Source organism: Ahaetulla prasina, chromosome 4 (genome assembly GCF_028640845.1).
Source record: "Ahaetulla prasina isolate Xishuangbanna chromosome 4, ASM2864084v1, whole genome shotgun sequence".
NCBI classification, from domain to species: Eukaryota; Metazoa; Chordata; class Lepidosauria; order Squamata; family Colubridae; genus Ahaetulla; species Ahaetulla prasina.
Genome location: NC_080542.1, coordinates 33,003,572 through 33,031,243, shown reverse-complemented (window position 1 = coordinate 33,031,243; position 27,672 = coordinate 33,003,572). Strand labels below are relative to the sequence as shown.

At 39.9% G+C, this 27,672-nt stretch overlaps 2 protein-coding genes across 3 annotated transcripts in view; one reads left to right on the top strand and one right to left on the bottom strand.

Moving 5' to 3' along the window:
* Positions 1-4: 4 nt before the first annotated feature.
* RCN3 (reticulocalbin 3) lies at positions 5-11,990 on the bottom strand. 2 transcript variants are annotated; one of them, XM_058182200.1, is made up of 7 exons: positions 11,809-11,990; positions 8,306-8,547; positions 5,965-6,158; positions 5,246-5,418; positions 3,009-3,069; positions 2,572-2,771; positions 5-909 (listed from the first exon to the last, which is right to left on the bottom strand). In XM_058182200.1, exons 1-7 carry the CDS (start codon positions 11,977-11,979, stop codon positions 802-804), a joined length of 1,149 nt encoding a protein of 382 aa, XP_058038183.1. In that variant the 5' UTR covers positions 11,980-11,990; the 3' UTR covers positions 5-801. The 2 variants fall into 2 exon arrangements, with proteins under 2 accessions (XP_058038183.1, XP_058038184.1); XM_058182201.1 differs by having other exon boundaries at positions 5-170.
* A 1,050-nt stretch (positions 11,991-13,040) lies between these two features.
* The window catches only part of LOC131198431 (paired box protein Pax-6-like), a 44,208-nt gene continuing 29,576 nt past the window's right edge, over positions 13,041-27,672 (top strand). The window contains exons 1-3 of the mRNA XM_058183070.1: positions 13,041-13,144; positions 13,448-13,566; positions 23,018-23,168. The gene's annotated coding sequence lies outside the window, so the exon portion shown is untranslated. The remainder of the gene's footprint in view (positions 13,145-13,447; positions 13,567-23,017; positions 23,169-27,672) is intronic.

The window sequence follows — 27,672 nt, the reverse complement described above, 5'->3', positions numbered from 1 at the left end:
TATCTTGACAGGTTGGGAAATGGTTTTATTAGTAATCCAAAATTTTACAAGTTAAGAGGTCACAACTCCTGGCGGCCCCCAAAATAATCAACTGTTTTTTTATACTCTTTGGCGCTGTGAATGCTGTGCTTCATCAACTCTATGACTTCATCCCGGGAAAGCCTGTTATCCTGGAGAAGGAAGGGGTACAGAGAAAGAACTACAAGCCTATATAAGCAGTATTTATCCAACATATTGGCTACCACTAAGATGCTTAAAAATACATTCAACCTGCGTTCAACCTTTTTTTACCTATATAAACAGATATAGGAGGTAATTTTGAACCCAAGTGGTTATTTCATTATTCCCAAGAGGTCCCAGACAAGTGTTCGAAAAGACAACAGCTGTGTTTGCCTTCTTAAAAGAAGGAAAGCATTTGAGGGAACTAATCTTTGCTTTCCCTTAGATCAAGTGTGGATTGCAAGGGAAGAACTGAGGTGCATTAAGAATATTACAGAAGAGATTAAATGTACTGATGAAAGAAGATGTAGGTGTATTTAATCTCCTTCTCAAACGTCTCTGGAACATGGAGATCTTCATAAAATGACATGGGCTCACAGTGCTTTGGGGGAGATGGAAGCTGCAGAAGAACAGGAATGGATCCTAGGGAAAACCACCCAAGTATGCCAGCTATACTACTTTTTGAAGAAAGTTTAAGCAGGCCCTTCCAACAATAAATAGTCAGCAATTCCTTCTGGAGTGTGTTTCTCCCACTCCCATGTAAGGGAGAACCCGCTGTTGTATATCCCCTACCCAGGCCAATTACAGTTCATCATGCTTCTTTGTCAAATCTTCACCATAGTTGGTAGCCTGGCTCCCCACAAACATGTTCCAATTGTCCAAAATCTCTTGCTTGGTTATTTTATCATCCTGCGATGTGGGGGGTGGAAGCGAAGCAGTGGGAGAAGAGAAATAGAAAGGCAAGGAGAGAAGGCACAATTATAACCCAATTACATCCCAATCATTTATTTTTTAACATTTGTATATTGTGTTATTAGTAAATTATATATAAAACTTAAGTTTAAAGCCACTTGTGTTAATTTTTCCAGGGGAAAGAACACTTTTAAAATATGAATGCTTCCAGTTTCTTAGAACAGTTCATGCAACAACAGATCATTAGAGGAGGCAGTTAGTTTAAATATTACGCTTTTTCTCATTTAGAAGGCTAAAGTTCTTAGTGATGCTACAGAGATTGCTGTACCTCTCAGAATGACTTTAAAAAAGTCTACAAGTAAATTCCAAGTTGCTCCCTTTTTATTCTGCTATTTCCAAAGATAAAGATAGACAACTGGAGCCAAATAGTGGAAGCTGCATATCTTAGAAATTGTCAGTGTGTGACACAAAGCCACCACAGGTCACAATTCTGAACAAAATATCCATGGGATCTGGACATTGTACACATAGCCCTTCCTTTATGTGGCAGAGTGTTTTGCTTTAATTCTTAAAAGATGTTTGCTTTATTTTAAGATTCAGCCTTGGAAACTCAGCTTTCTATTCTCTGGCAGGAGATGAAGTTTTTCAGTAGAGGACAGACATATAAATTTTTGGTTAGAGCATGTATAGTCCTTAGTCTAATGCTCTCATTAATGACATTTAATGTTGTAAAGAAGCTTCCCTGAGGATGAAATTTGGGTCTTGACTGATATTGAGGAGCTGAAAATACATTTGGTGTCCTAGAAGCTGGATGTGTTTATAGCCTTGTGCCACTTAATTGAGATGAGATAGTCAAGGGCAAGCTTTCAAGTATTCATTTGAGATTGTGTTAAAACTGCATTTGTGGATAGATTTCAGTTGCACTGAGAGGTGCAGCTGGTATTCAGAGTCCCCTCAAACAGATATGGGCTGCATATAAATTTAATAAATAAAAAGACAGATGAAAAAAATGAATAAATAAAGAGGAGCTTCAAGAATTAAATTTTAGGATGACTATGGTATTACTGGTCAGATCCTGCCTAATGTTAGTAGACAAACCTATAATGAAAGACTGGTGAATTGCTATATGCTTTTGCTTCCTTCCCTTTGTAGATTAAATAAAGTAGCTTCTGCCAAAATTTGACCTGATTGCACCAGCTCTTCGAAAGTAGAGTACAAGCACAATTTTTGAATCAAATAAAGTGAGGAAAAAGTAAGGAAAAAATGGACTCTGTTTTAAATTCTATTCATTTCCCAAAAATAGTTTTCTTTCATAATTAAAAAAAATGACCTATTTCTTCATTTCATGAATTTGCATTGGACTCAGTAATAATCCCCAATTACAAGCAAACTAGGACAGAAGTCTTTAAGGAATGCGTTGATATCCAGCGTGATTTGAGGGAGGATCAAAACCGTTTATTTCTACTTCCATAACCAGGTCAAGAGACCTGGAGCTAAAATTGCCCTAAAGTAAAATCTTCAAGTTAAGTTTAATTCTTGCGAACCCACCCAATTTGGGCTCTGTCAAAAAAAAATGCTAGTGAATCACACACCATCCACATATCTCAACTCCTGCGCTAACCTGAGTATTGCAGCTCCTTTCCCATGGATTATTCTTACCAGATCTTTGTCCGACTGAACAAGGAGATGCTTGGATTCCACTTCAGCATGATCATAGTCTGGAGGCAGGATCCAGTGCCCAATTTCCTCCCGATCCATCTTCCCATCTTTGTTGATATCTCGGTGTTCCAGGAATTGTTGACGTTCATTTGTCACCCAGCTAGGTTCCGGCTCCCCAGTTTCAGGGGAGTATATGTCACCTGATCAATAAAAACAAGTGAGATACCAAAAATCTCCTGTTAACCCTGCCTCTCTAGCTGCTGAATAAAATAGAACTTTTCTTCTAATCAAGGCAAGTCAATGAAGGAATAGGAGAGGAGAGAGATTGAGTCTCAGTACCTCCTGGGCTCAAAAGACTTACAGCTCTGCCCCAAACCAGCCTACTTCTTAATAGTGGGTAATCCATTGTCATTCAGGCAGAATTCATATATTCTTACCGAGATATTCATCAACTTCTACGAAGCCATCACCATTCTTATCTATGTCCTCCAGGGTTTCCTGAAAAAGTCAGAAGGGTAACTCTTAATGGCACAGTAGATCTTCCCACAGAGAGTTGTGCCAAAGATACCAAAATCTTAAGAATAGTGCCTGTAATAAAAGATATTTTCTGTTCCTAGAGCTTGGTAGTATATTTCTGTTGCAGAACAAGAAAGTTATGGGAAATGTGGGCGAGTCGTAATTGCTTTCTAAGTTTGGGCCTTAGTTTACTCAAAGAAGGACCAACATTGATTCTGCAGGGTCTCAGATAGGATTTTCCCCAGATTTTTCTGGGCTGAGTAGGAGCCCTTCTACTTTCTGCAAAGCAGCTGCTCTAACACAAAATCACAGCTGTATCTATGTGTGCTATCATTTTGGAGGAAATTGGGAAGGACTTCTCCAAGATTATAGTCAGCTTTGGATCTGGGAGAAAGGAGATGATGAATGAAACCCAGCATACTGGACTAGTCTCTTAAGCATTAAGACTCATTTTTCAACTGAAACTCATAAACAGTTTAGACAACAGACAACGTATTAGAGGGTCTGGATTTTTTTGTCCCTTTTTTAAAAAACATAGGGAGGCGTTTTTTAAATCAGCATCTCACTTCAGTTTCTGAATAGCAATAGCCACATTTTATTTTTGTGTATCATATTGCAAGCATAAAGCAGATCATTGCTATCTTTTACCATATAAAAATGAGCTCTGAATTTTTCAGGATTATAAAATAGGATGCTAGAACAGCGCTACATCTTAATTTAGTAATTACAAAATCCTTTACAGAGAGATCCTTTACATTTTGAAATATTTTGTAAAGGAAAAATCTAACATTTCACAAGAGAGGTAAGGTACAGTTAAATGAATGGGGAGAAAGAGAATAGTTTAAATGGAAACTGCAAGGCAGGAATAGAAGTTTTAATAAAATAAACTCTGAACAGCTACTGGGGCTGGTGCAAAATTTCTTGCAGAAGTTTCAGCGCCATTCTTTTATGAGTCACCCTGTGACATCTATCTATCAAAGTAATATTAAGTAATAAATTCATTTTCTATCCATTCCAATATATGTACACCATCCATCACAAAAAATAGGATTCCTTAATGGCAAAGTGTTTTAAGAGGCTGTCACAAATGTATCTGTCACTAGCTAAGAAGATCAAGACAGCGCTCATCTGAAGCATGCAATCAGATTATTCTGATTCAGATAATTCTTGGTCTTTGAACTATGTTTCAACTGGATAAACCCCAACCCCCTAAATTTCATAAGTCTATGTGCTATTTGAAAGTCCTAGTTTAATTATCTACCTGATATTTTTGAGAGGTTTTGAAGCAAAGCTTCTCTGATTCCTTGCAAGGAAGGAATGCCAAGGTTGGCAAGAATCTAGTGTTTCTCAAAACATAATAATTTGAAGATTTGTAGATTTCAATTCCAGAATTCTCCAACTAGCTTGCTGACTAGGAGTTATGAGAACTGAAGTCTACACATCTAGTTTCAATGGTAGAGAAAAAACCCACCTGACAAAGCATTGTTTTTTTATATGGTATTTGGATTTACACGTTAAGTTGAAGATTAATCCAAATACTAGTAGATGGTAGCCACTGAATGTATGAAAAAAAATAAGATAAAGCAAATCTCACAAGATCTCTGCATGCTCACATTGTGAGCAATTTTAATTCTTTAAAGATGCATGTATTACATATTAAAATATTTTTGCCCACCTGATACTATATAAAAACATATAGCGATACCCACCAAGTGAAAATTTTGTTGATCTTTATATTAAAAACTGTAATTAGTTTTGGCTTAGCTTGTTGAGAGTTAAAGAGTTCAAAAATTATGGTTTATGACTGAGACATCATGTGAATGAGAACACTGGTCAAACTATATTAAAATCAACTATGGCAAAACAGAGAATGTGGATCCAGATATAAATTCACTAAAGCAACCATTTAGTGTTACTTTTATTCCATGTATAAGTTCTCTGTTTTCAATAGAATTTTTCCAGTTCACTCATTGTTAAGAGTAAATAAGATCTATAACCCATGAATTTTAATATTTTTACTTTATTGATTTTTATAATTATTGTTTGAGGTTGTTGGGTTTTTTTTGTCTTTTGCAACCATATAAATATGATACATAAACAAATGGAGATGATTCTATTTGAATTTTGCACTGTTTAGTATTAGTATGCCCAGACTTACCATCACTATAACGTCCTTCATGTAGTCAAACTCTTCAGGATGAAGGAAAGCTGTGAATTCCTCTTTCGTCACACTCATATCTCCATTTTTGTCAGCAGCTTTGAATCGTCGCTCATCCCTGGCCAACAATTTCCGATATGAATTCTTGTCCTCAAGATCACCAAACTCTTCTCCTGAAGAAAGCAGAGACATGAGCATCAGTGAACATCCCCCCCCCAGTAAACCTGAATTCATAATTAACACTTATTTCCTACAAGTTTGGTTGACCATAATCATTCACAGACAAAGTATGATACCCATGAAACAGCTCATCAGAATAAGCCTATATCCTGAGTGATACCCAAACCTCTCTCCATATTAAGTGCAATGTGAGGTCTTTGTAATGAGGCATGTGGTCATTAGGAAATTAAATCATGTATTATAACTGCTGATTTTTGGGCCCTTTCTGTAGCAACTGCTGTAATAGAGGAAACTAATTTTTTGAGCAATTTGAAATTATTGATGAGCTGCAGCAAAGATACACATCATGAGAAGGCAAATTTTATCAATTACTCTTATTAACCTAACTTCTCAAAATACTATCTACCTTTTCAATCTGCTTTTTTCCAGGCTAGGTGACTACAGTACCTCCTGCTCTCCTGTGCTCTGGCTTAACGTTTCTTTTCTCTCCTTCCCACAAAAACATACAATTTCCCCCCCTTTCTCTCCCACCCTCTTACCTTCATAGTGCCCATAAGTGGTCTTTTTGAACTCATTCCAAGTGATTTGGCCATCATTATCCTTGTCATAGTCCTTCCAGTTCTTGTTCACACTCTCATAGATATAGCGGTTCTGAGTATGCTTGATCCAATCCTTCAATTCAGGCTGAGTCACGAAACCATCCCCATCTCGGTCAATTCGGTCCACAATCTTCCTGCAAAAATAAGCATGAAAACTCAAGAAAACTTACAGAAACTCCCTGGACTGCCCAACTCTAGTCTGATGTTCTATAAAGAATGTCACGAACTACCCATAACACATTTATGGAACACATTGGGAATTGAGGCTAAGTTTTCTGAGAAGCGGTGCTAATGTTTCTGCAGGGCACCACTGGGAGTGGATAATCTACAGCAGCGGTCACCAACTGGTGGTCAGTGAGAAAATTTTGATGGTCTGCAGAAAAATTATTTGCATTTTTTCATATTACACTAAATCCACTAAATCGGTCCTCAAACTACGGCCCCTGGGCCGGATACGTGCAATGAACATTTGTGTTGCTACAGAGAGTCTCCCCCTTTGGGGTCTTTTTGTGTGGGTCGGACGGGGGCAGAAATTCTGACTTGGGGCCTGCTTCACCCTCTTGGTGTGGGACTTTGGGCGAAGGCTGGGGGGAAGCGCCGCTGGTGGCAAAGAGCCAGAGGGTTCCTGTTGGGGTCCTAAGGAACCCGAACCGGGAAGCAAGGACTGGCTGGGAGGGGAGGGGTGAGTAGAAGCTGGCAAGGTGCCCCTCGATGTGAGTGATCCCACCTAGCCACACGCATCTAGCCAGTCATTAGGCAGATCATATTAGTGGTCCGCAGGATTTAAAATTATGAATTTAGTGATCCCTGAGGTCTGAAAGGTTGGTGACTCCTGATCTACAGCACATTTTTAGGACTGGTATTAAGATCCAATAGACCAAGGGATTCAAAGGCCAGTTTGGAGCCCTATCTTAATTATGTGCTTGATTTAACATGTGTTAACTTTTTTTGAAACACACAGGCGTTTTTCCTTAGTAAAGATGATGAAGTTAGATTAGAAAGCCAATTATCTAGAAATAATAGAAGAATGAGGGTGTATCTCTCTCACTCTCTCTCTAGAAATCTTCAGGCAAGGTCTGGATAGTCACTATGAAATATGCCTTATTTCTCAATATCCTCTAAGCCAAGGGTCCCCAAACCCCAGTCCGTGGACCCTGCACCAGACCCACTCTGTGGCATGCCAGAAACCAGGCTGGGCAAACAAGCAAAGCCCCATCCATAGGATGCAGGCAGCATGTGAAACCACGGCCCCTCTGGTCTATGGAAAAAAACTCCCTCCATAAAACTGGTCCCTGGTGCCCAAAAGGTTGGAGGCCACTGCTCTAGATAACCACCATTTTATAAAGGGGGACTTGAGGCAGAAAATAGAAAACTTCCTTCTACACCTCATTCGTTCTTAATAGTTCCCGGGGTGTGTGGGGGGAGCCTCTTTGCCTGATCAGTTTTCTAATGAGAACCCGACTCCTGTTAACAATGTTTTTCAATCTTGGCAGCCTGCAGAATTCTGAAAATTCAACCCCGTACATCTTACGAAGGCTAAGAAACATAACTTTGGAGAAATGATTCTTTGGCTGGATGATACTTTCTTTAAAAGACTCTGGATTCATAGTACTCTTTCTTTGCATTTGACCAAAAGAATAGTTTCCTGAAGAAAAAAGGCTATATGATGAGACTTGTTTGTTTAATCACGTTATTATTTTGGTTGGGTTTTCTTTTGGTGATGTAGCTGACATCGGCTAAATGCCGTGTCAAGAATGGGTATAAAGCTTAAGTGGCATAAATTCTAGCTGTTTCAAATACGCTTGTAACCAGTTTGCCCAAACCTTAACCCAGTTTGCACACAATAAGCCAGCATACTTAGAAACCCCTCTTAGAGAAACAAGCTTACAATTCTTGCATTTAATATGCCACCATTCATAGTTGCTTTCACCAGCCAGTGGCAAGAACTAAACCAATCAGTAAAACACATTTCTTGATGTCTTTAGCTCTGCAAATTATGCAACTTGCTTATTTGCTCTTTGATGTAATGTTCAATTATCTCTAAGTAAAAACTGATTTCTGCAATCAGTTGCTCAAATGCATTAAACAGATCTACAGTATATATTGTATTATTTTTTGCCAAAATTTATAGCTTCTCTATAAGTTGTAGGGAAAGGCAAGTCCCTACAATCCACCCATTGTCTTCTAAGAAACCTGTACCCTACAGAACTAGACATTTGATCTTCCTATCCCAGTTTTGGAATGCAAAATTCTTTGTTCAATTTCACCAATGTATCTTTACCCCAGCCTCTCTTTGCTCTCTTCAGGAGTTAGCTGGTCAAATGTCTTGGCGTCTTCTTTGCCTAAGAAAGCTTCATGATCATAATGGAAGTCTTGATTGTCATCATGGGTGTGGTCACTGAGGTCTTGACCATGGTGGACACGATCCTTTTTGTCAGGGGATGGCTTGGCCTGGGCCCAGACGAGGCATACAGTCAATAGGTAATAATAACAAAGCGTGTTCTGCCAAGGCATTGTATACCTCTTGGAGAAATAAAAATGATGAATAAGCAAAACGCATAGTACGTACATTATATACATATCTGGATACATCAGGATTTGAAAATTTTTGTTCCTTGTATCCATCCACCTTTACTGTTTTTGAGAACTCCTGCTTCCTAAAAATATGACATTCATTCTCCTATGCTGTCCAGAGTTTGGAGAATACCACCTCTTTAATTTCCTTCGAATCCTTCTTCTAAGGTTACCCTTGTACCATTCATGCCCCATTGTACTCGTATCCAAACTGGCACCCTTTAGATGTTTTAGACAATAATATTTACCATGATCTGAAATTATGGATCTCTTAAGATATCAGAGAGCTGATCTGCTATCAGTCCATATCATCATGCTCTGCTTATCGTTTTAGCCAAACTCTCCTCCCCCCCACCAAGATTGGCCCAGTTATCAAGTGAACACCATGTCTGAGCAAGAGGTTGGATGCAGAGTCTCCCAGTCTCATATAATCCAGCAACGTTATTTGTTTTCTCCACCAATTTTAGATTTGAAACAATACCTCCCAGTCATAGTCTTGCCATGTAGGATTGAGATCAGATGCCTCAGATAAGTCGCCAATCACCTGGTTTTATCCTGGGGCCTCTCTCCATATATAGATCAGGGGTCTCCAACCTTGGCAAGTTTAAGACTTGTGGACTTCAACTCCCAGAATACCTCAGCCAGCAAAGCTGGCTGAGGCATTCCGGGAGTTGAAGTCCACAAGTCTTAAAATTGTCAAGGTTGGAGATCCCTGCCATTTTTATTTTATTTATTTATTTATTTGTCACAACAGTATATATAAGCATAAGCATGAAATAATTATACGATATATAAGCATATATATAACCATAAGTATGAAATAACTATATGAAATTGGATACAATCAAAGGGAATATTAGGACAGGAACGGTAGGCACGTTGGTGCTCTTATGCATGCCCCTTACAGACCTTTTAGGAATGGAGTGAGGTCAATAGTAGATAGTTTTTGGTTAAAGCTTTGGGGATTTTGGGAAGAGACCACAGAGTCAGGTAGTGCATTCCAGGCATTAACAACTCTGTTACCGAAGTCATATTTTCTACAATCAAGATTGGAGCGGTTCACATTAAACTTAAATCTATTGATCATCAATATTATATTATATTATATTATAGATCATCAAGTCCCCATTCCCAGCTATATTCTCTACTTCCTTTCATTCTACTTCCTTTCATCCTAGTCTATTCATCCAGACACAAAACTCTTATCATTCTCTAAGGCTCTGTTGGAGGTGGGCATCCGTAATAAGGGCTGCACCTTTTAAGGGGGAAAACATCAGCAGATCACAGCAGCAGAAGCAAATCAGGCCAGTTCTCAGTTTGCTGCCCAGAATACAAAATGTTCAATTCCTGAAGTAGCTCAATGAACACTGTTCCTGCTCTGTCCAGAACAAAGCCACCGAAGAACAAAAGGACACAGAAAGGGAACACAGCTTTACATCTGAGGCTGTAGTACAAAAAGGACACTTCCATTGCCAAGTTCCTTGGCCTATGGCAGATCCTGGACTGAATGAAACCCAACAGCCTCCTGCCACTGCACAAAGCCAGCTTAACAAGTAATTCCACTACAATAAGAACTGAAAAATCAACTAGGTCTTGTGGCATTTTAAAGAGTACCAACAGAAGAGAAATATGTGTAGCCCAAAATTGAACTATGGAGTTCTTGGTGTTCTCTGAGCTTATGTTTCAGTACCCAATTAGGTAACATCAGTATGTCTCTCGTTTGGGTTGGGCACCTATACTGATGATTTTACTTATTTGGGTAATGAAATTAAGAATTCCACCTCTTAAAGAATAGCAAATCTATTATGGTGAAAACCTTTCTGCTCAGTCATAGCAAGTGGCACAGCCTAATTGATGGCTAATTTTAAAAAGGCTAGACAGGGCCATGCTTGGTTAACCTGTTTGAACTTTTGATATAGAAACACCAGAATTTCTAGCCAGAGGCATAGACTCCTCAGAGTTTGTTTTTTTTTATAAAAGAAACATTCTGGAAGAAGCAATGGCAACTCAATATTGTTGCCTATCCCTCCCCCAAAAATGCAAGTCTTCATTTACTAACTTCTTCAGTGAAAAGCTGAAGAGGCAAAGGGAATAGTAGACAAAGAGTTTGAGAAGAATCAGTGGAGACAGTGATAATGACCTGATTAACACTGGGTATTCACTACCACCCATTGTTTTGTGAATGGTCAGTGTTATTCAGATAACTGTTGTCCTATACTGTCTGCATTTCATTTTCCTTTAATCTTTCTTTACCATCCCACTCAGAATAATATTGTTACACTGATAGTAGAAACTAGGGCCAGGAAGTCTTTGCCATATATATATTTACTGACTTTATACTGGATTGTGGTGAAACAAACTAATATAGCTACTTGCAAGGGAAAAAATGCATATTTTATCTCCGCTCCCCATATGATTGCCTTCAAATGCCAAGACAAATTAAGTAGTCCAATCTAGAAGGAACCACGGGAGTCCCTGCTCCAGCAAGACACAATCTGTGGAATTCAGAGCTAAAAAACTTTATCTCTATAATTGCTTTTGGTGGAAAATACATCTTTCAATCAGGAAGCAAATGAAAAAAGAAGTGATATCCCATTTCAGAAAACATTATGGAGAAAATCTTAATTATAGGCAGTAGATAACAGTAAAAAACTTAGGAGATGACACAAATTAAATAAAAAACGGGGCAGGATGCAGAACACTGGCATGAATAAGTAACTTTCTCAGTAAAGAGGTGGTTACTGCTACCCATTTCAAAGAGGGTTTTAGCGTCCCCCAGGAGTTTGCCCCTAAAATCCCACACGTGGCCACGTTGCTCCGTTTTCTAGAGTCACCAGACGGTCGCCTCCCAATTCTAAACCACAAACACTCTTGCTCCAATAGACTCCACAAAGCGCCAGATACTTCAGCACTCTTTTGCTTTGGATGCTTCGATCTACTCTGTGGCTTCCGACAGTCTGGTCCTCTCGCCACTCATATTTCATTCATAAGTCAATTCAAGAGCATCCCAACTTGGCCCCAATTCCAATGCTGACGTCCTTAACAAAGGAAAAGGTTGCTTTTCCCGATGAAGTTCTCTACGGTCAGCGGACACCCCCGAGGACCTCATTTCGTTCACCTCATCTCTGTTCTGCCCACCCATAACCCCTTTCCATTAATTCTCCCTAGGCCAGTATCGATTCTTCCTGCCCGTTTTCCCACGCCTTTTACCTCTTCCCCAAAGAAGCTGCAGCCTCCACGAAGCCCAATCTCCGAATGCTGCCCCAGTTCATCTCTTCGTTCCGCTGGTGTCTCCCCAGACACGCCCCTCATCTCTGCAATATCCAATCCGGGTCCGCGGTGGGATGATGGGCGTGGCCGAGCGCTCGGGGACTGGTTCATCTGCGCCACGTTGACACAAAATTCCCTACTTCCCACCTTTTCCCGCAGCGCCTTGAAGGCGAGGCCAGCAGGGCGGGCTTTTTGGGGGGTCTTCCTTGTTGCCCTCTTCGCATCGACCAACTACAGAAGGACACCTCTCTCTGCCGTGTCTCAATAACCTACCGCCACCTCTTTTTTGGCACTCATGCTAGAATTGAATGAAATGCACTGTTAAAACCACGTGGCTTCCCAGGATTGTGAAAAAGGAAGCGGGTAGCGGACCCCGATTCTGTGTGAAATATTTTATCAGTTTTGATTCGAGATCTTAGACAGGGGAATTGCCTTCCATCTTTCCAACTATAGTGTGTCTAACTCAAAGGTGCCTTTTTTCAAGAGGCAACTGGACTTTCTGCTTTTTCTTTGAAGACGTTTCAAGACGTTTTGAAGATGAGAATCTCCACAGACATTCAGTGTTTATATTTCCCTGAATGTGCTCAAGTAATGTTGCTATTTAAAGAAAACGAGATGGGAACATCCTTTTCTCCTATCCACGTTCAAGTAATTACGGAGCATTTGAAGCTCTTCCATCATATCCAAGGAACAGGCTTCCTTAAGGGACTCAGGAGAGGTCGACTCACCGACTTTCTCTTTCTCACAAGTTTTTGATGTGTTTTAATCACATCTTATCATATGTAAAAATGCCCTGTGTGGTTTTATCGTTCTTTGTGTTGTGTAACACACACACACAGAGAGAAAAATACGGCGAAGTAAATCATGGCAAAATTATCTACCAATAAGCTGGCTTTATTACTATATTTAACAATTGGGAGGACTTTGATTTCAAGAGTTATAACAGTGAAAATAAAATCTATCATTATTGCACTGTTTTCTGCTAATGAGGAGAAATACTTGTTGAATGTTCTCCCTTGGATATCCGTAGGATATTGTGTGGTAAGCCTGAGCCAAAGCACCTTGTTTGAAACTTATTGCTCAATTACTCCTCCATATGAGGCTGCAAAAGGAGTTAGGTCAGCTCGACCTGGTAAAACCCATGGGAATTAAATTCAGTGCTGAAAGAATGAGCCTGTGCTAGCTTTAAGAAAAGACTACTTAGAAGCTGTCCCACAGACCATGGATTCATCATGGCCTGAAAATAGAATTTTTCTGCCTTCATTTCATTCAGCCTGTGAGTGAAATAGTGATATATTTATATGCTACTAAAACCTGTTTAACCTTCAATTGCATAAAATATTTATTTGTTAAGTTTATTTGCCGCCTATTACCATGGGGGATATAATTGCAACAATTTTTGAATCAATGTACAGAGAGTTATCAACTTACAATCACAATTGAGCCTAAAATTTCTATTGCTGAGTTTTGCTCCATTTTAAGACCTATCTTGCCACAGTTGTTAAGTGAATCATTGCAGCTGTTAGGTTAGTAACATGGCTGTTAAGTGAGTGGCTTATCCATTGGTTTTGCTTGTCAGAACCTCGCAAAAGGTGATCTCATGAACCTGGGACACTGCAATCGTCATAAACATGAGTCAGTTGCCGAATTTGGATCGCATGACCATAGGAATGGTGGACGTACACTTACGTACTGGACGTAAGTGTGAAAAATGGTAATAAGTCATTTCTTCGGTGCCATTGTAACTCTGAACAGTCACTAAATGAACTGTTGTAAGTCAAGGGCTACCTGTACCTCAAATAGGCTAATTTATAGAATGTATCCAAAATCCAGAACCCATAAATCGAATTGAATCGAATCGAATCAAATAGAATAGAATAGAATAGAATTTTTTATTGGCCAAGTGTGATTGGACACACAAAGAATTTGTCTTGATGCATATGGTGTCAGTGTACATAAAAGAAAAGATACCTTCATCAAGAATTCTAAGGTACAACACTTAATGATAGTCATAGGTCACAAATAAGCAATCAGGAAACAATATCAATATAAATCGTAAGGATACAAGCAACAAAGTTAAAATCATACAGTCATAAGTGAAAGGAGATGGGTGATGGGAACGATGAGAAGATTAATAGTGCAGATTTAGTAAATAGTTGACAGTGTTGAGGGAATTATTTGTTTAGCAGAGAGATAACTGCCTTGGGATTGTAATTTGGCAAAGTTGTAGGAATTCTGGGAGTTGAGGTCAACACATCTTAAAGTTTCAAGTTTGAAAAACACTGAATGATAATGAAATAGGTTGCAAACTTTGGTCATAATATAAATATGGACATATGGGGAAAATACAGGCAACTGGTGTTAAATTGTGTTATTATTTAAGAGACAAGTTTTACAAAATGATGTATTGGTAATAATCTAAAATGTGAAAAGGAACATGAAAACGGAAGTGTGAAAAGGAAGAAGAGACTTTTTAGCATGCATAGTAGATTTGTGAAGAAAAGCAAAAAAAGGTTAAATGCAAATTTACACAATGATGCAAAAGATATTGTGATCTAACACCATGATGAAACCAGAATTATTCCTTATGGAGAAGGAATTAGAAAACAAATATAAAAAATTCATATTGTATAAAGTAACAAAATTATTGCATGTAGATAAAAAATAGAAAAGTAATAAAATCCCTAACGTGAAAGATTGGACTAACTGAATTTGCAGAAAAGGCTGACCAGTTTGAACAGATAAAGTAGGATATAGAGTTTTCTGAAAAACTGGAAACCTTACATGGACATTTTGTTGAAAGAAAATAGGACTTAATTGATAATTTGGGAATTAAAATGGGTTGCTTACTGACAAGAAGCAGAGAGATTCAGCCATCAGCCTCAGACACTTGATTGAAAAAGAAGAAAGTTTTGCAACTATAAGATGTATCACCATCTTGCGTCCCCTGTCCTCCCCAGGTCTTATTTCTATACAGATAATGTTTTGGAAAATACTGTTCACTTGAGTACTTACTTATTCAAGCATTCATTCTATCTATTAGATAGAAGAATATAGAACAGAATTGTATAGCATTTATATGTTATAGAATAGAAATATAGAGCCAGTTTGAACTAGTGGTTAAGGCACTAGGCTAAAAACCAAGAAACTGAATTCTAGTTCCACTTTAGGCATGAAAGCTGACTGGATGACTTTGAATCAGTCATCCTTTATCAACCCAACCCACCCTAAAGGGTTCTTGTGAAGAAATAAGGTATGTTTGCCATACCTTGAATTATTTATAAAAATAATAAAGGTGGATCGCATGAAGAGGCAGGACTCCTGCAGCTGACAAGCAGCTTGTTGTAGGCTGGTATAGAGAAGAAGAGCGGGGAGCTGTCCGGCAGCTCACCCCTTTTAAAGGGAGCTGCCTGACAGCCACTGAGATCCCTTGAATTTCCCTCCTAAAGTGTGAACCAATCAGTTTAAACCTCCAGTTCTCCCGTCTATCAGAAGGACCAGAGGGAAATCTTCCCTCCAGGTTTCCCTCCTCAATATCATATTCAACAAAAGGTGGGATAAAAAATAATAAATAAATAAATTCTGCCTTTCATTCCAGAATTGAAGGTGGCCTTCCATAACCCTCGCCAATGTTTTGCTATAACAATAACTCCATGAAGAAGGTTGGGGTCACTGGTCTAAAGTCATTGGCCCCGATGGAGAGGGTGCGCAACTTGGACGTCCTCCTGGATGAACGGCTGTCTTTTGAAGATCATTTGACGGCTGTTCTCCAGGAGAGCTTTTCACCAGGTTCGCCTGGTTCGCCAGTTGCGCCCCTTTCTAGACCGGGATGCCCTATGCACGGTCACTCAGGCCCTCGTGACGTCTTGTCTGGATTACTGCAATGCTCTCTACATGGGGCTCCCCTTGAAGGGCATCCGGAGGCTTCAGTTAGTTCAGAATGCGGCTGCGCGGGTGATAGAGGGAGCCCCTCATGGCACCCATGTGACACCTCTCCTGCGCAGACTGCACTGGCTACCTGTGGCCTTCCGGGTGCGCTTCAAGGTTTTGGTAACTATCTTTAAAGCGCTCCATGGCATAGGGCCGGGCTACTTACGGGACCGCCTGCTGCTACCGAATACCTCTCACCGACCCGTGCGCTCTCACAGAGAGGGACTCCTCAGGGTGCCGTCAGCCAGGCAGTGCCGTTTGGCGACACCCAGGGGAAGGGCCTTTTCTGTGGGGGCTCCCACCCTCTGGAACGAACTCCCCCCAGGACTTCGTCAACTTCCGGACCTCCGAACCTTCCGCCGCGAGCTTAAAACACATCTATTCATCTGCGCAGGACTGGACTAGATTTTAAATTTAGATTTTAATGGGTTTTATTATATATATTGTTCTTTTTAATTATTTGGCTATATCAAATAAGTTTTTTAATGGATATTTTATTCTGTATTTATATGTATCTTTTTTATTTGCCTGTGAACCACCCTGAGTCCCTAGGGAGATAGGGCGGTATACAAATGTGAAAAATAAAAAATAAAATAAATAAAAAGAACCAGAGAGCTTTGGTGGTTGACAATGTGCTTGAACTTGGTACCACTACAGTACATGAGAAAAGCAGCCATTTGATTCTTGTTTTTAACAGTTTTTTTGACTGGCCTGCAACTGCCATCAGATATTCCTCTTGTAAATGTTGTACCTTGATGAACGTATCTTTTCTTTTATGTACACTGAGAGCATATGCACCAAGACAAATTCCTTGTGTGTCCAATCACACTTGGCCAATAAAATTCTATTCTATTCTATTCTATTAACTGTATTTTGATTTACCGCTTTATGCACACATTCAGCAATTCTAGATCTATGGAGACGACTAGACTCACAAAGGAAGTGGGAAAACACATGTTTTCCTTTTCTTAATATAGATATATAAGCCACATGGGTTTTTGGAGGGGGGGACTTAAGTTAGAAGAATAAGATTAGAAATAAATTAATCCTAAATTGATATTTTGACAAATAACCCACAGATTCTTGTTTCTTCAGAATTGTCAACTATTTTGGACCTTTAAAAAAACAGTTGCAACAGTTCAGGGTATGCACTAGTTTTGTTTGCACAAGCGTAATTGGGTCAAGCATTTAGACCAGGGCTGTCAAACTTGCAGCTCACCCACAGCCCAGATGCGTCACACGCTGGCCATGCCCATGGCCGGTTTAGTAAAGGGAGAAAAGTTTCCGATACATCATGACAATGCCATGATGACGCAAGTTTGACACCCCTGATTTAGACTAACTTTTGTTGTTACCTTGAAGCATTTCATTTGTTTGGCTTTGTGATATAACATATAATGTGACCCGATCATATAGTCAGTTTATAATTGCACAACCTCCAAAAATGTCTTAATTAATGAATATGCCTATGAATCTGATCATACTAGGTAAGGTGCCAAATTTCTTCTTGGTATGTTTTGTGTGTGCCTGAATTTACAGCAAGGAGCAGATACTACTGAATTGTGAACAGAACACTAATTTTTGAAATATCATTTTAAATTTTCTGAATTAGAAATGGGTTTCTGGAAGCTATGAATCTTTGACATTATTGCTTGTCCTACTTCTTCTTATACTTTCTTCACAAACATTCAGGTCGGCTTTACAAATGCAGCAGCTCACCTTTTACTTGGCATAAATACACCACATTTCAACATCCACAAGATCCCATACTTTCTTCAAAATGATAGAAGCACCATTGCATGGATGCAACTTCCACCCCTTTGTTGTCTGTGTGTGATATCATGTCAATGTGGTGTTTTTTGTGATTTTCCTCTGTTGTCTACCCAAATAAGGATATTTCTGCTACTGTGTGCCAAGCTATAAAGGTACCAAAATTAGCTGACTTCTCACAACCTGCTAGCATATAAATCACAATGGGGATACCGACAAGTCTGAGGCCTATGTTTTCATTCTAGGAGGCACAGGGCACATTTGGTGACATCACTTGGTGTGTGGGGCTAAGATTTTTTAATGCTGGAGGTTAAAATGCACTTAGAAATTTGGAGGGCAATCACAGAGACTTTTATGCATGCATCATGTTTAGAATAAAATAGAATAGAATAGAATTTTTTTTTTATTGACCAAGTGTGATTGGACACACAAGGAATTTTTCTTGGTGCATATGCTCTCAGTGTACATAAAAGAAAAGATACGTTCATCAAGGTACAACATTTACAACACAATTGATGATCAATATATCAATATAAATCATAAGGATTGCCAGCAACAAAGTTATAGTCATACAGTCATAAGTGGAAAGAGATTGGTGATGGGAACGATGAGAAGATTAATAGTAGTGCAGATTTAGTAAATAGTTTGACAGTGTTGAGGGAATTATTTGTTTAGCAGAGTGATGGCCTTCAGGGAAAAACTGTACTTGTGTCTAGTTGTTCTGGTATGCAGTGCTCTATAGCGTCGTTTTGAGGGTAGGAGTTGAAACAGTTTATCTCCTGGATGTGAGGGATCTGTAAATATTTTCACGGCCCTCTTCTTGATTCGTGCAGTATACAGATCCTCAATGGAAGGCAGATTGGTAGCAATTATTTTTTCTGCAGTTCTAATTATCCTCTGAAGTCTGTGTCTTTCTTGTTGGGTTGCAGAACCGAACCAAACAGTTATAGAGGTGCAAATGACAGACTCAATTATTCCTCTGTAGAACTGTATCAGCAGCTCCTTGGGCAGTTTGAGCTTACTGAGTTGGCGCAGAAAGAACATTCTTTGTTGTCCTTTTTTGATGATGTTTTTGATGTTAGCTGTCCATTTTAGATCTTGTGATATGATAGAACCTAGAAATTTAAAGGTTTCTACTGTTGATACTGTGTTGTCTAGTATTGTGAGAGGTGGAAGTATGGAAGGGTTATTCCTAAAGTCTACCACCATTTCTATGGTTTTGAGTGTGTTAAGTTCCAGATTGTTTTGGTTGCACCACAAGGCTAGTCGTTCGACCTCTCGTCTATATGCAGATTCATCATTGTCTCGAATGAGACCAATCACTGTTGTGTCATCTGCGAACTTCAGTAGCTTAACAGATGGATCGTTGGAGATGCAGTCATTGGTATACAGAGAGAAGAGAAGTGGGGAGAGCACACAGCCTTGGGGGGCCCCTGTGCTAATTGTACAGGTATTTGATAGAATAGAATAGAATAGAATTTTTTTATTGGCCAAGTGTGATTGGACACACAAGGAATTTGTCTTGGTGCATATGCTCTCAGTGTACATAAAAGAAAAGATACGTTCATCAAGGTACAACATTTACAACACAATTGATGATCAATATATCAATATAAATCATAAGGATTGCCAGCAACAAGTTATAGTCATACAGTCATAAGTGGAAAGAGATTGGTGATGGGAACTATGAAACGATTAATAGTAGTACAGATTCAGTAAATAGTCTGACAGTGTTGAGGGAATTATTTGTTTAGCAGAGTGATGGCCTTCGGGAAAAAACTGTTCTTGTGTCTAGTTGTTCTGGTGTGCAGTGCTCTATAGCGTCGTTTTGAGGGTAGGAGTTGAAACAGTTTATGTCCAGGATGCGAGGGATCTGCAAATATTTTCACGGCCCTCTTCTTGATTCGTGCAGTATACAGGTCCTCAATGGAAGGCAGGTTGGTAGCAATTATTTTTCTGCAGTTCTAATTATCCTCTGAAGTCTGTGTTTTTCTTGTTGGGTTGCAGAACCGAACCAGACAGTTATAGAGGTGCAAATGACAGACTCAATAATTCCTCTGTAGAATTGGATCAGCAGCTCCTTGGGCAGTTTGAGCTTACTGAGTTGGCGCAGAAAGAACATTCTTTGTTGTCCTTTTTAATGATGTTTTGATGTTAGCTGTCCATTTGAGATCTTGCGATATGATAGAACCCAGAAATTTGAAGGTTTCTACTGTTGATACTGTGTTGTCAAGTATTGTGAGAGGTGGAAGTATGGAAGGGTTTTTCCTAAAGTCTACCACCATTTCTACGGTTTTGAGTGTGTTCAGTTCCAGATTGTTTTGGTTGCACCACAAGGCTAGTCGTTCGACCTCTCGTCTATATGCGGATTCGTCATTGTCTCGAATGAGACCAATCACTGTTGTGTCATCTGCGAACTTCAGTAGCTTAACAGATGGATCATTGGAGATGCAGTCATTGGTATACAGAGAGAAGAGAAGTGGGGAGAGCACACAGCCTTGGGGGCCCCCTGTGCTAATTGTACAGGTATTTGATGTGATCTTGCTTAGCTTCACCTGCTGCTTCCTGTTTGTTAGGAAGCTTGTGATCCACTTACAAGTCTGTTCCAGTACCTGTAGCTGGTTTAGCTTAGTTAGAAGAATGTCTGGAATGATGGTATTGAATGCTGAACTAAAAAGGACCCTTGCATAGGTCTTTGGAGACTCAAGATGTTGTAGGATGTAGTGCAGAGCCATATTAACAGCATCATCTGTTGATCTATTTGCTCGGTATGCAAATTGCAAGGGGTCTAACAGCGGATCCGTGATGGTTTTCAAGTAGGAAAGCACTAGCCTTTCAAAGGTTTTCATGACTACAGATGTTAAAGCAACTGGTCTGTAGTCATTCAGTTCCTTGATGGTGGGCTTCTTCGGCACTGGGATGATGGTAGAGCGTTTGAAGCAAGAAGGAACATAGCACATCTCTAGTGATTTATTGAAAATATGGGTGAAGATGGGGGCCAATTGGTCAGCACAGACTTTTAAGCAAGAAGGAGTTATCTTGTCTGGGCCTGGAGCTTTTCCTGGCTTTTGTCTGTGAAATAGGTCCTGCACTTCCTTTTCTGTGATCACTAGGGGTTGTGAACCCAATGAAATGGGGTCAGTTGTAGGAGGCTTGGCTGTTGTTGGTGTGTCTGAGATGGGGGTTGTGGAGATAGGTGGCTGTAGTTTCCTTTCAAACCTGCAGTAAAACTCATTCAGGTCATCTGCCAGTTGTTGATTACCTTCAGCCTGGGAAGGAGGTTTGCCATAGCCGGTGATATTTTTAAGAGTTTTCCACATGTTTGCTGGTTCATTTGCTGAAAATTGATTCTTTAGCTTTTCAGAGTAGCTTCTTTTCGCTGCTCTGATCTCCCTTGTTAGTGCATTTCTGGCCTGATTGTATAGCATTTTATCACCTTTTCTGTAGGCTTCCTCTTTGGAATGTCGTAGCTGCTTAAGTTTAAGTGTGAACCAAGGTTTGTTGTTACTGTATATTCGCAAGTTCCTTGTAGATACTCATAGGTCTTCACAGAAGCTGACATATGATGTTACAGTATCTGAGTTTAGCAATAAAATACTGCCCTATTTACATTTTCAAATACTTCAATACCCTCTTTCCAAAATCAGGGTGCAGACAGGGAGCAAGAGGTTCTAAATGAAACATTCCCTATGGCAGGATGGGGATTTTTTTTTTAAAAAATGGAGGGATGTATAGGACTGATAAAGGCAGCAGACTTGTTCCCTTATACCTGGCCAATGCCTTCTGAAAAGTTGAAAGACTTAATTTTGACCCCAAACCCTCAAATAATGGCCATACTTGAGCTCAGTGCTAAAGCAGATTTTATAAACTGCAATGTTTAATGAAAATGAACAACCCAAACCACAACTTGATTCAGCCAGTATGGTGGGATGGGCAAAATAAGGTGAGTAGCTTAAGGTTCAGCATATTATTGGAAACCCAAGCATCATACCACATGAATCAGTCCATAAGATTAAGCCATTATATAGTTTATTTGTGGGAACATAGCAGGTTACATCAGGGGTGAAATCCAACAGGTTCTGGAGAACTGGTAGCAGAAATTTTGAGCAGTTTGGAAAACTGATAGTGGAAATTTTGAGAAGTTTGTAGAACTGGTAAATGCCACCTCTGGCTGGCCCCAGAGTAGGGTGGGAATGGAGATTTTGCAGTATCCTTCCCTTGCTATGCCCACCAAGCCAAGCCCACAGAACTGGTAGTAAACCGGTAGGTTACATAGCATGTAAGTTAACAACACCCATGTTAACCCAATTATCCTGAGAATACTCTCTGACTTGCTAGTTCCACTTTTCCCCTCGTGGCTCCCGCATAACACCCATCCTGCGCAGGCTGCACTGGCTACCTGTGGCCTTCCGGGTGCGCTTCAAGGTTTTGGTGACCACCTTTAAAGCGCTCCATGGCATAGGGCCGGGTTATCTACGGGACCGCCTACTGCGACCAGATACCTCTCACCGACCCGTGCGCTCTCACAGAGAGGGACTCCTCAGGGTGCCGTCAGCTAGGCAGTGTCGTCTGGCGACGCCCAGGGGAAGGGCCTTCTCTGTGGGGGCTCCCGCCCTCTGGAATGAACTCCCCCCAGGACTCCGTCAACTTCCGGATCTTCGAACCTTCCGTCGCGAGCTCAAGACACATTTATTCATCTGTGCAGGACTGGCTTAGATTTTAAATTTAGAGGGGTTTTAAATTGATTTTAATATTTATATTTCTATTTTTAATAATTGGTATTATTAATTATTGGCATTAGAATAAGTCTTTTAATGATTATTTTAATTTGTATATTGATGTTTTTATATGCCTGTAAACCGCCCTGAGTCCTTTGGGAGATAGGGCGGTATATAAGTTTGAATAATAAATAAATAAATAAATAATCTCTGTAGTAACACTTTTTTCCAGAAGAGGTCAGACTAACATCTTCCTAAGCCAGTCTAGTTCATTCAGGCAGATTCTAGCATTCAGTTCAGGAAAACACCAAGCTGGATGGATTGCACCCCATGGTTCAGATAGCAATATTTCCAACTATTTCTAAAAATGTCAGAGATTGAATTCAGGACATGACTGGACTCTGAGATCTGGCCTGCAAAAATACAGAGAACAGCTATTTGGCAGCAAAAAGTTGGAGTTTATAGATTTTTTGCTGATTTCAAGAATCTAAGCAAAAATACCAGAGTTGTAGGGTAAGAGGACTATTTGGGGTTTGTTTGTTTTTATTTGCACCTTGGTAAGATGGATGGTGCTTTGGGGGTTAGTTTCCAAAGAAATTTTTGAAAACGTCAGTAATTAATTGCCACCTTGTGTAAGTATGAGAAGAGCAAAATGTGTTTTCCTTGGGAAGGGTGGGTAAAAATGCATTGAGTTCAATTCAGAGGGAATTGACTGTTTAATATGACTTCAGTCTTTATAGATAAAAAGGATTCCCTCCAGCAGCCAACATTCAAATAAGCCGGGATCAGTTCAACATCAGACAGACAAACGATCAAGCAAAAAATAATATTTTAATTAAGGAGCTTCCAAGGAGAAAACTACACCTCCATCAACACAGGCAGGTAAGTTACTGAATATAAACAGGCAGTGAACTCCATATTCACTTACACTGATGATGCTACTTTTTTTTTGTTTGTTTACATTTATATCCCGCCCTTCTCCGAAGACTCAGGGCGGCTTACAGTGTATAAGGCAATAGTCTCATTCTATTTGTATATTTTTTACAAAGTCAACTTATTGCCCCCCCAACAATCTGGGTCCTCATTTTACCTACCTTATAAAGGATGAAAGGCTGAGTCAACCTTGGGCCGGGCTTGAACCTGCAGTAATTGCAGGCTACTGTGTTCTAATAACAGGCTCCTTACAGCCTGAGCTATTCCGGCCCTACTTAACTGGGTAATGAAATATCTGCAAACAAACAACCAAGCTCCAAGAGCACCAAGAACACTTTAGGAGGCTTCCTTACAAGCCATGCCAAGTATATGGAAAGCGTTACCCAAGCTTAAAGGGAGGAAACCTGACACACCAGCCAGGCTTATTCTGCAGCTACACAAGATTGCAATGTGGTCCTTTCAGCAATTTTGGATTTTAGAACTTGTTTTGTCCATTGCATTCCACTTTCCTTTCTCTGATGGTAGTCCTTTCTAAAAACATAATGATGTTCCAAAGATATCTGGGTAACATCAGCTAATTCCATAAGATTTCAAACTGTATAAGTAGTCCTTGATTAACAACCATTTGTTTGGTGACCTTTCAAAATTACAACAATGTTGAAAAAAGTTACTTACAACCGATCCTCACACTTAACAACCATTGTAGCTTCCTCGTGATTATCTAATCAAAATTTGGGTGTATGTAATTTACAAAGGTTGCTGTGTCCCAGGTCATGTGATCACCATTTGCAATCTTAGCTGACTTCTGAGAAGCAAAATCAATGGGAAAGTTGATTCGCTTAATAACTTAACTAACTGCAGTGATCTGCTTAACAATCTTGGGGGAAAAAAGTTATAAAATTGGGTACAACTCATTTAACAACTGTCTTGCTTTACAACAGAAATTCTGATCTCAGTTGTGGTTGTATATTGAGGACTATGCAAATATTATTGTACTGTGCATCTTAACCAGAAAAAGGTGTCCCTCTGATTCCAGCCCTTATTAGTAATCTGACCTCTGTTATGATGGGTGAAAAATAGAACAGCTTCTGTAGCTATCATGTGGCTCCTGACTTTTTTTGGGGGGGAGGGAGGAAGCGTCTTGAACAGTGGAACAGCTAAGGACGACTTGAGTCAGTGTGACCTATGGGTCAGAACAAGCTAAAGGTAACGTCATTGGGGACAAACAATTTTCCCAAGGTTAGGTGGAAATGGGAAAAGTGCCCAGTATATTGTGCAAACCCAGCCAGTCTGCTCAGTGTATGGTTCAATGTGTTTTGCAAATCCAGACAATTGGGCTAATTCAATAGTTTATAGCTCAATTAACTACAGGTTAATGTATTTTGTAAAATTAGTGCAAAAATGGAAAACAAGGACATGCTGCCTTGTTTTCCAAATATTCCATATTCCCGTCTGTACTTGCTTTAATACCTACTTCAGCTTGCACACCCCTCCATCTGTAGCACATCACTGAGACCTGTTTTATCTCTTAACCAGTCCAGTTTCTCATCTTAATTTAAGCATTTTCCCTACTTCCAGTCCTCCCATGGCCAACCTCTCTTCTCCACCTGGCCTTGCAGTCTTATTCCATCCCCACGAAGAATCAGATATACCATCTGGCAGCTCTTGGCAAGCTTTCCCAACGGCCCTGGGTAGTGGCTGTTGAGATCCATCCCAAATGGGAAAAACAGAGTTTCTGTTCCACTGACATGTGTTTATCTTCAGCTACATTTTCCACCTGGCCCATGCAAGCATGCCTTTTTAGACACCAGGGTTGCCTTGAAGCCTCAGCAGGACGTGCTTACTAGAAAAGAAAAAAGAAAGTAGGTTGCTTGTCATGAACCAAATTTTTGTGGGAAGTGAATTGGTGGGGCGACCATTGAAAAGGCATAGAATGAGAGTTGGTCTATTCCAGGAGTCTGCAAACTTGGCTCTTTTAAGACTTGTGGACTTCAATTCCCAGAGTTCCTCAGCCAGCACAGTTGAAGTCCACCAGTCTCAAAAGAGCCAAGTTTGCAGACCCCTGGTCTATTCAACAACAGAAGAAAGCAGAGGAATTGAGGGCCAATTCCTTACATGAAGTTTTTGACTTACAATCACTGTAAGCAGGTAGTCCTTGACTTACAACTATTGTCCCCAAATTTGGGTCTGAGCTTGGGTCTGAGCAAAGCCAATGAAGACTACCAGACACAAAGTGCAGGATTGATTTTCTGTTATTGAAGTGCTTCGGTAAAAGGGGTCCCGGCCAGCAAAATGCCAGGACCTAGAACAAAGGATTCAGCAAGCTTTTATACAGTTTTTCAAGGCAGGATACAGAAGTATTGTCTAATAAGCACTTTAGGAGTTATGTAACAGGCACTCTACTGGCTCAGCTTCAACTCTATACCTTACATTAACCTTACAAGAATTTGAGTTACTATTAGCAGACCTTCTATTGACCTTCTATCAACTCCATACCTTATCTCTATACCTGATACCAAGCGTCTGGCTTTTGTTATCAGCCTTTGACCAGAAAGCATTTAGGCAAGCTTTGCATGTACTCACTTTCCTTTCCTTTATCTTTGTTAGGCAGGATCTCTTCCTTCTTCCTGTTTGTGCACATGGCAGAACAATGAAGACCTGACTCATCACAACAATTTGTTTAGTGATCATTCGAAGTTTCAATAGCACTGAAAAAAGTGACTTACAACTGGTCCTCACACTTACAACTGTCACAGTATCTGCACAGTCTCACGTGATAAAAATTTGGGTGCTTGGCAATAGGCAAACATCCTGCAACCATCATTGTAATGTCCCAGGGTCATGTGATTGCTATTTGTGACCTTTCCAGCTAGCTTCCAACAAGCTAAGTCAATGGAAGAAACTGGATTCACTTAATCATGTGATTTATTTAACAATTGCAGTGATTTACTTAGCAACTGTGATGAAAAAAGTTGTAAAATCAGGTGCAACTTACTTAACAGCCTTAAGCAACAACCTTGCTTAGCAATAAAAATTCTGGTCATAATTATGATCAGAGAATTGAGAAATACTGTGTTGAAATCTGAAGGAGGTTGATCAAGTTATAATGCTCACCCTGAATCGGACATTTTCCAGATGTGGTAAATTGCAATCCACAACCTCTCCAGACTACAGGAGATTGATAGAAGTTGCAGTCCATTATATTTAGAAGACACTTTATGAGAAGAAAAGAAAAGAAAAGGCTCTAATTATATAAATGTGGAGAGTGTGTAAAGATGACTAGTGGAGCAAAAAACACTTTTTTCAAAACTTTCGTTTTGACAACTATAGATACCAATTTGCATTAGTTTTTATTCAGTGGTTCCTTGAAATGGGAAGAGAAAGAGAATATTATTTGTTTGTCTGTTGTTTGTTTGTTTATTTAGCTGGTTATCTAGTTATTATTGCTATGTATTCTACACAATAAATGAAAAGCCTACTGAAATCATAATATGGCAACCAGACTAAAATATACTGCAGCTCAGCAATTGGGACTCTTCTCATCCAGATCCAAAGAGCTGTGAACAAGCCAATGTAATAAAATGTTGTAGTAAGGAGGTGGATTTCTGGGAGGGAGGGGTTGCAGAGGAGTAAGAGGCAACTCAGTTCAGAGATTATGTGTAAGAAAAAGAGGGCTCCCTAATAGTTCACAGAGTATATGATAGACACAGATAGTAGAGGGCTCAGTCTGGCAAGATTTTGTGTACAGGTGTGAAATAATAAAAGAACCCGGGTTGGAAGACTGACCACATGCCGTTCTTGGTTTTGGGCCTGACATCAGGTCTTGATTGCCTTTCTAAAGGCCTGCAGGGTTGGTACCAATTGTATATTGGGAGGGCAAATCATTCCAAAAATCAGGGGTTACTACCAAGAAGGCATACCTCAAAGGTCTCATAAGCTGGCTTTCCTTCAGGAAGGAGACTTGTTGGAATATGTTGCTCTGACAGAGATCCTATGAACAGGTGGTTCTGCAAATAACCTGGTCCTATGCCATGTGCAGGGAGATTGTTTTCTTAGCTGTATTTGTAATAATTGTTGTCCCCTCCCCCCTTCAGTCTCCAACACTGCTGTGGTTCTCTTTATGTATTTACTTCCTGGCTGTCACACCCATCTTGTCTAGTTGTGCTTCTGCTTTACCCAACTATTCCTGGGCCATGAAATCATTGGCTGCTCTTGAAATTCCATCTTTTTCGCTGGCCCCGAGGGATGCAGTTGAGAATCTTATGTGCCTTGCCCTACACACTATTTCCTCCCCCTCTATTTCTGACCCAGCTTTGACAAGCATTCGCTGAAGACAGGGTAAAGTCAGGGCTATGAAAGAGAGTACTTTAATGTTTCAATTAACCAAATCATGATTCTGTCAGAAGCAAGAAATAATCTGAAGCGATGGAGCTGAGTTGTTGTTGTGGGGTTG

Excerpts from the sequence above, each read along its gene's own strand:
- RCN3 (XM_058182201.1), bottom strand. The coding sequence starts at position 11,979 with ATGAACCAGTCCCCGAGCGCTCGGCCACGCCCATCATCCCACCGCGGA. Across the intron at positions 8,548-11,808 it reads GCAGCTTCTTTGGGGAAGAG|AGGTATACAATGCCTTGGCA; the intron begins GTAAAAGGCGTG and ends TATTTCTCCAAG. Across the intron at positions 5,419-5,964 it reads CACTTATGGGCACTATGAAG|GAGAAGAGTTTGGTGATCTT; the intron begins GTAAGAGGGTGG and ends TGCTTTCTTCAG.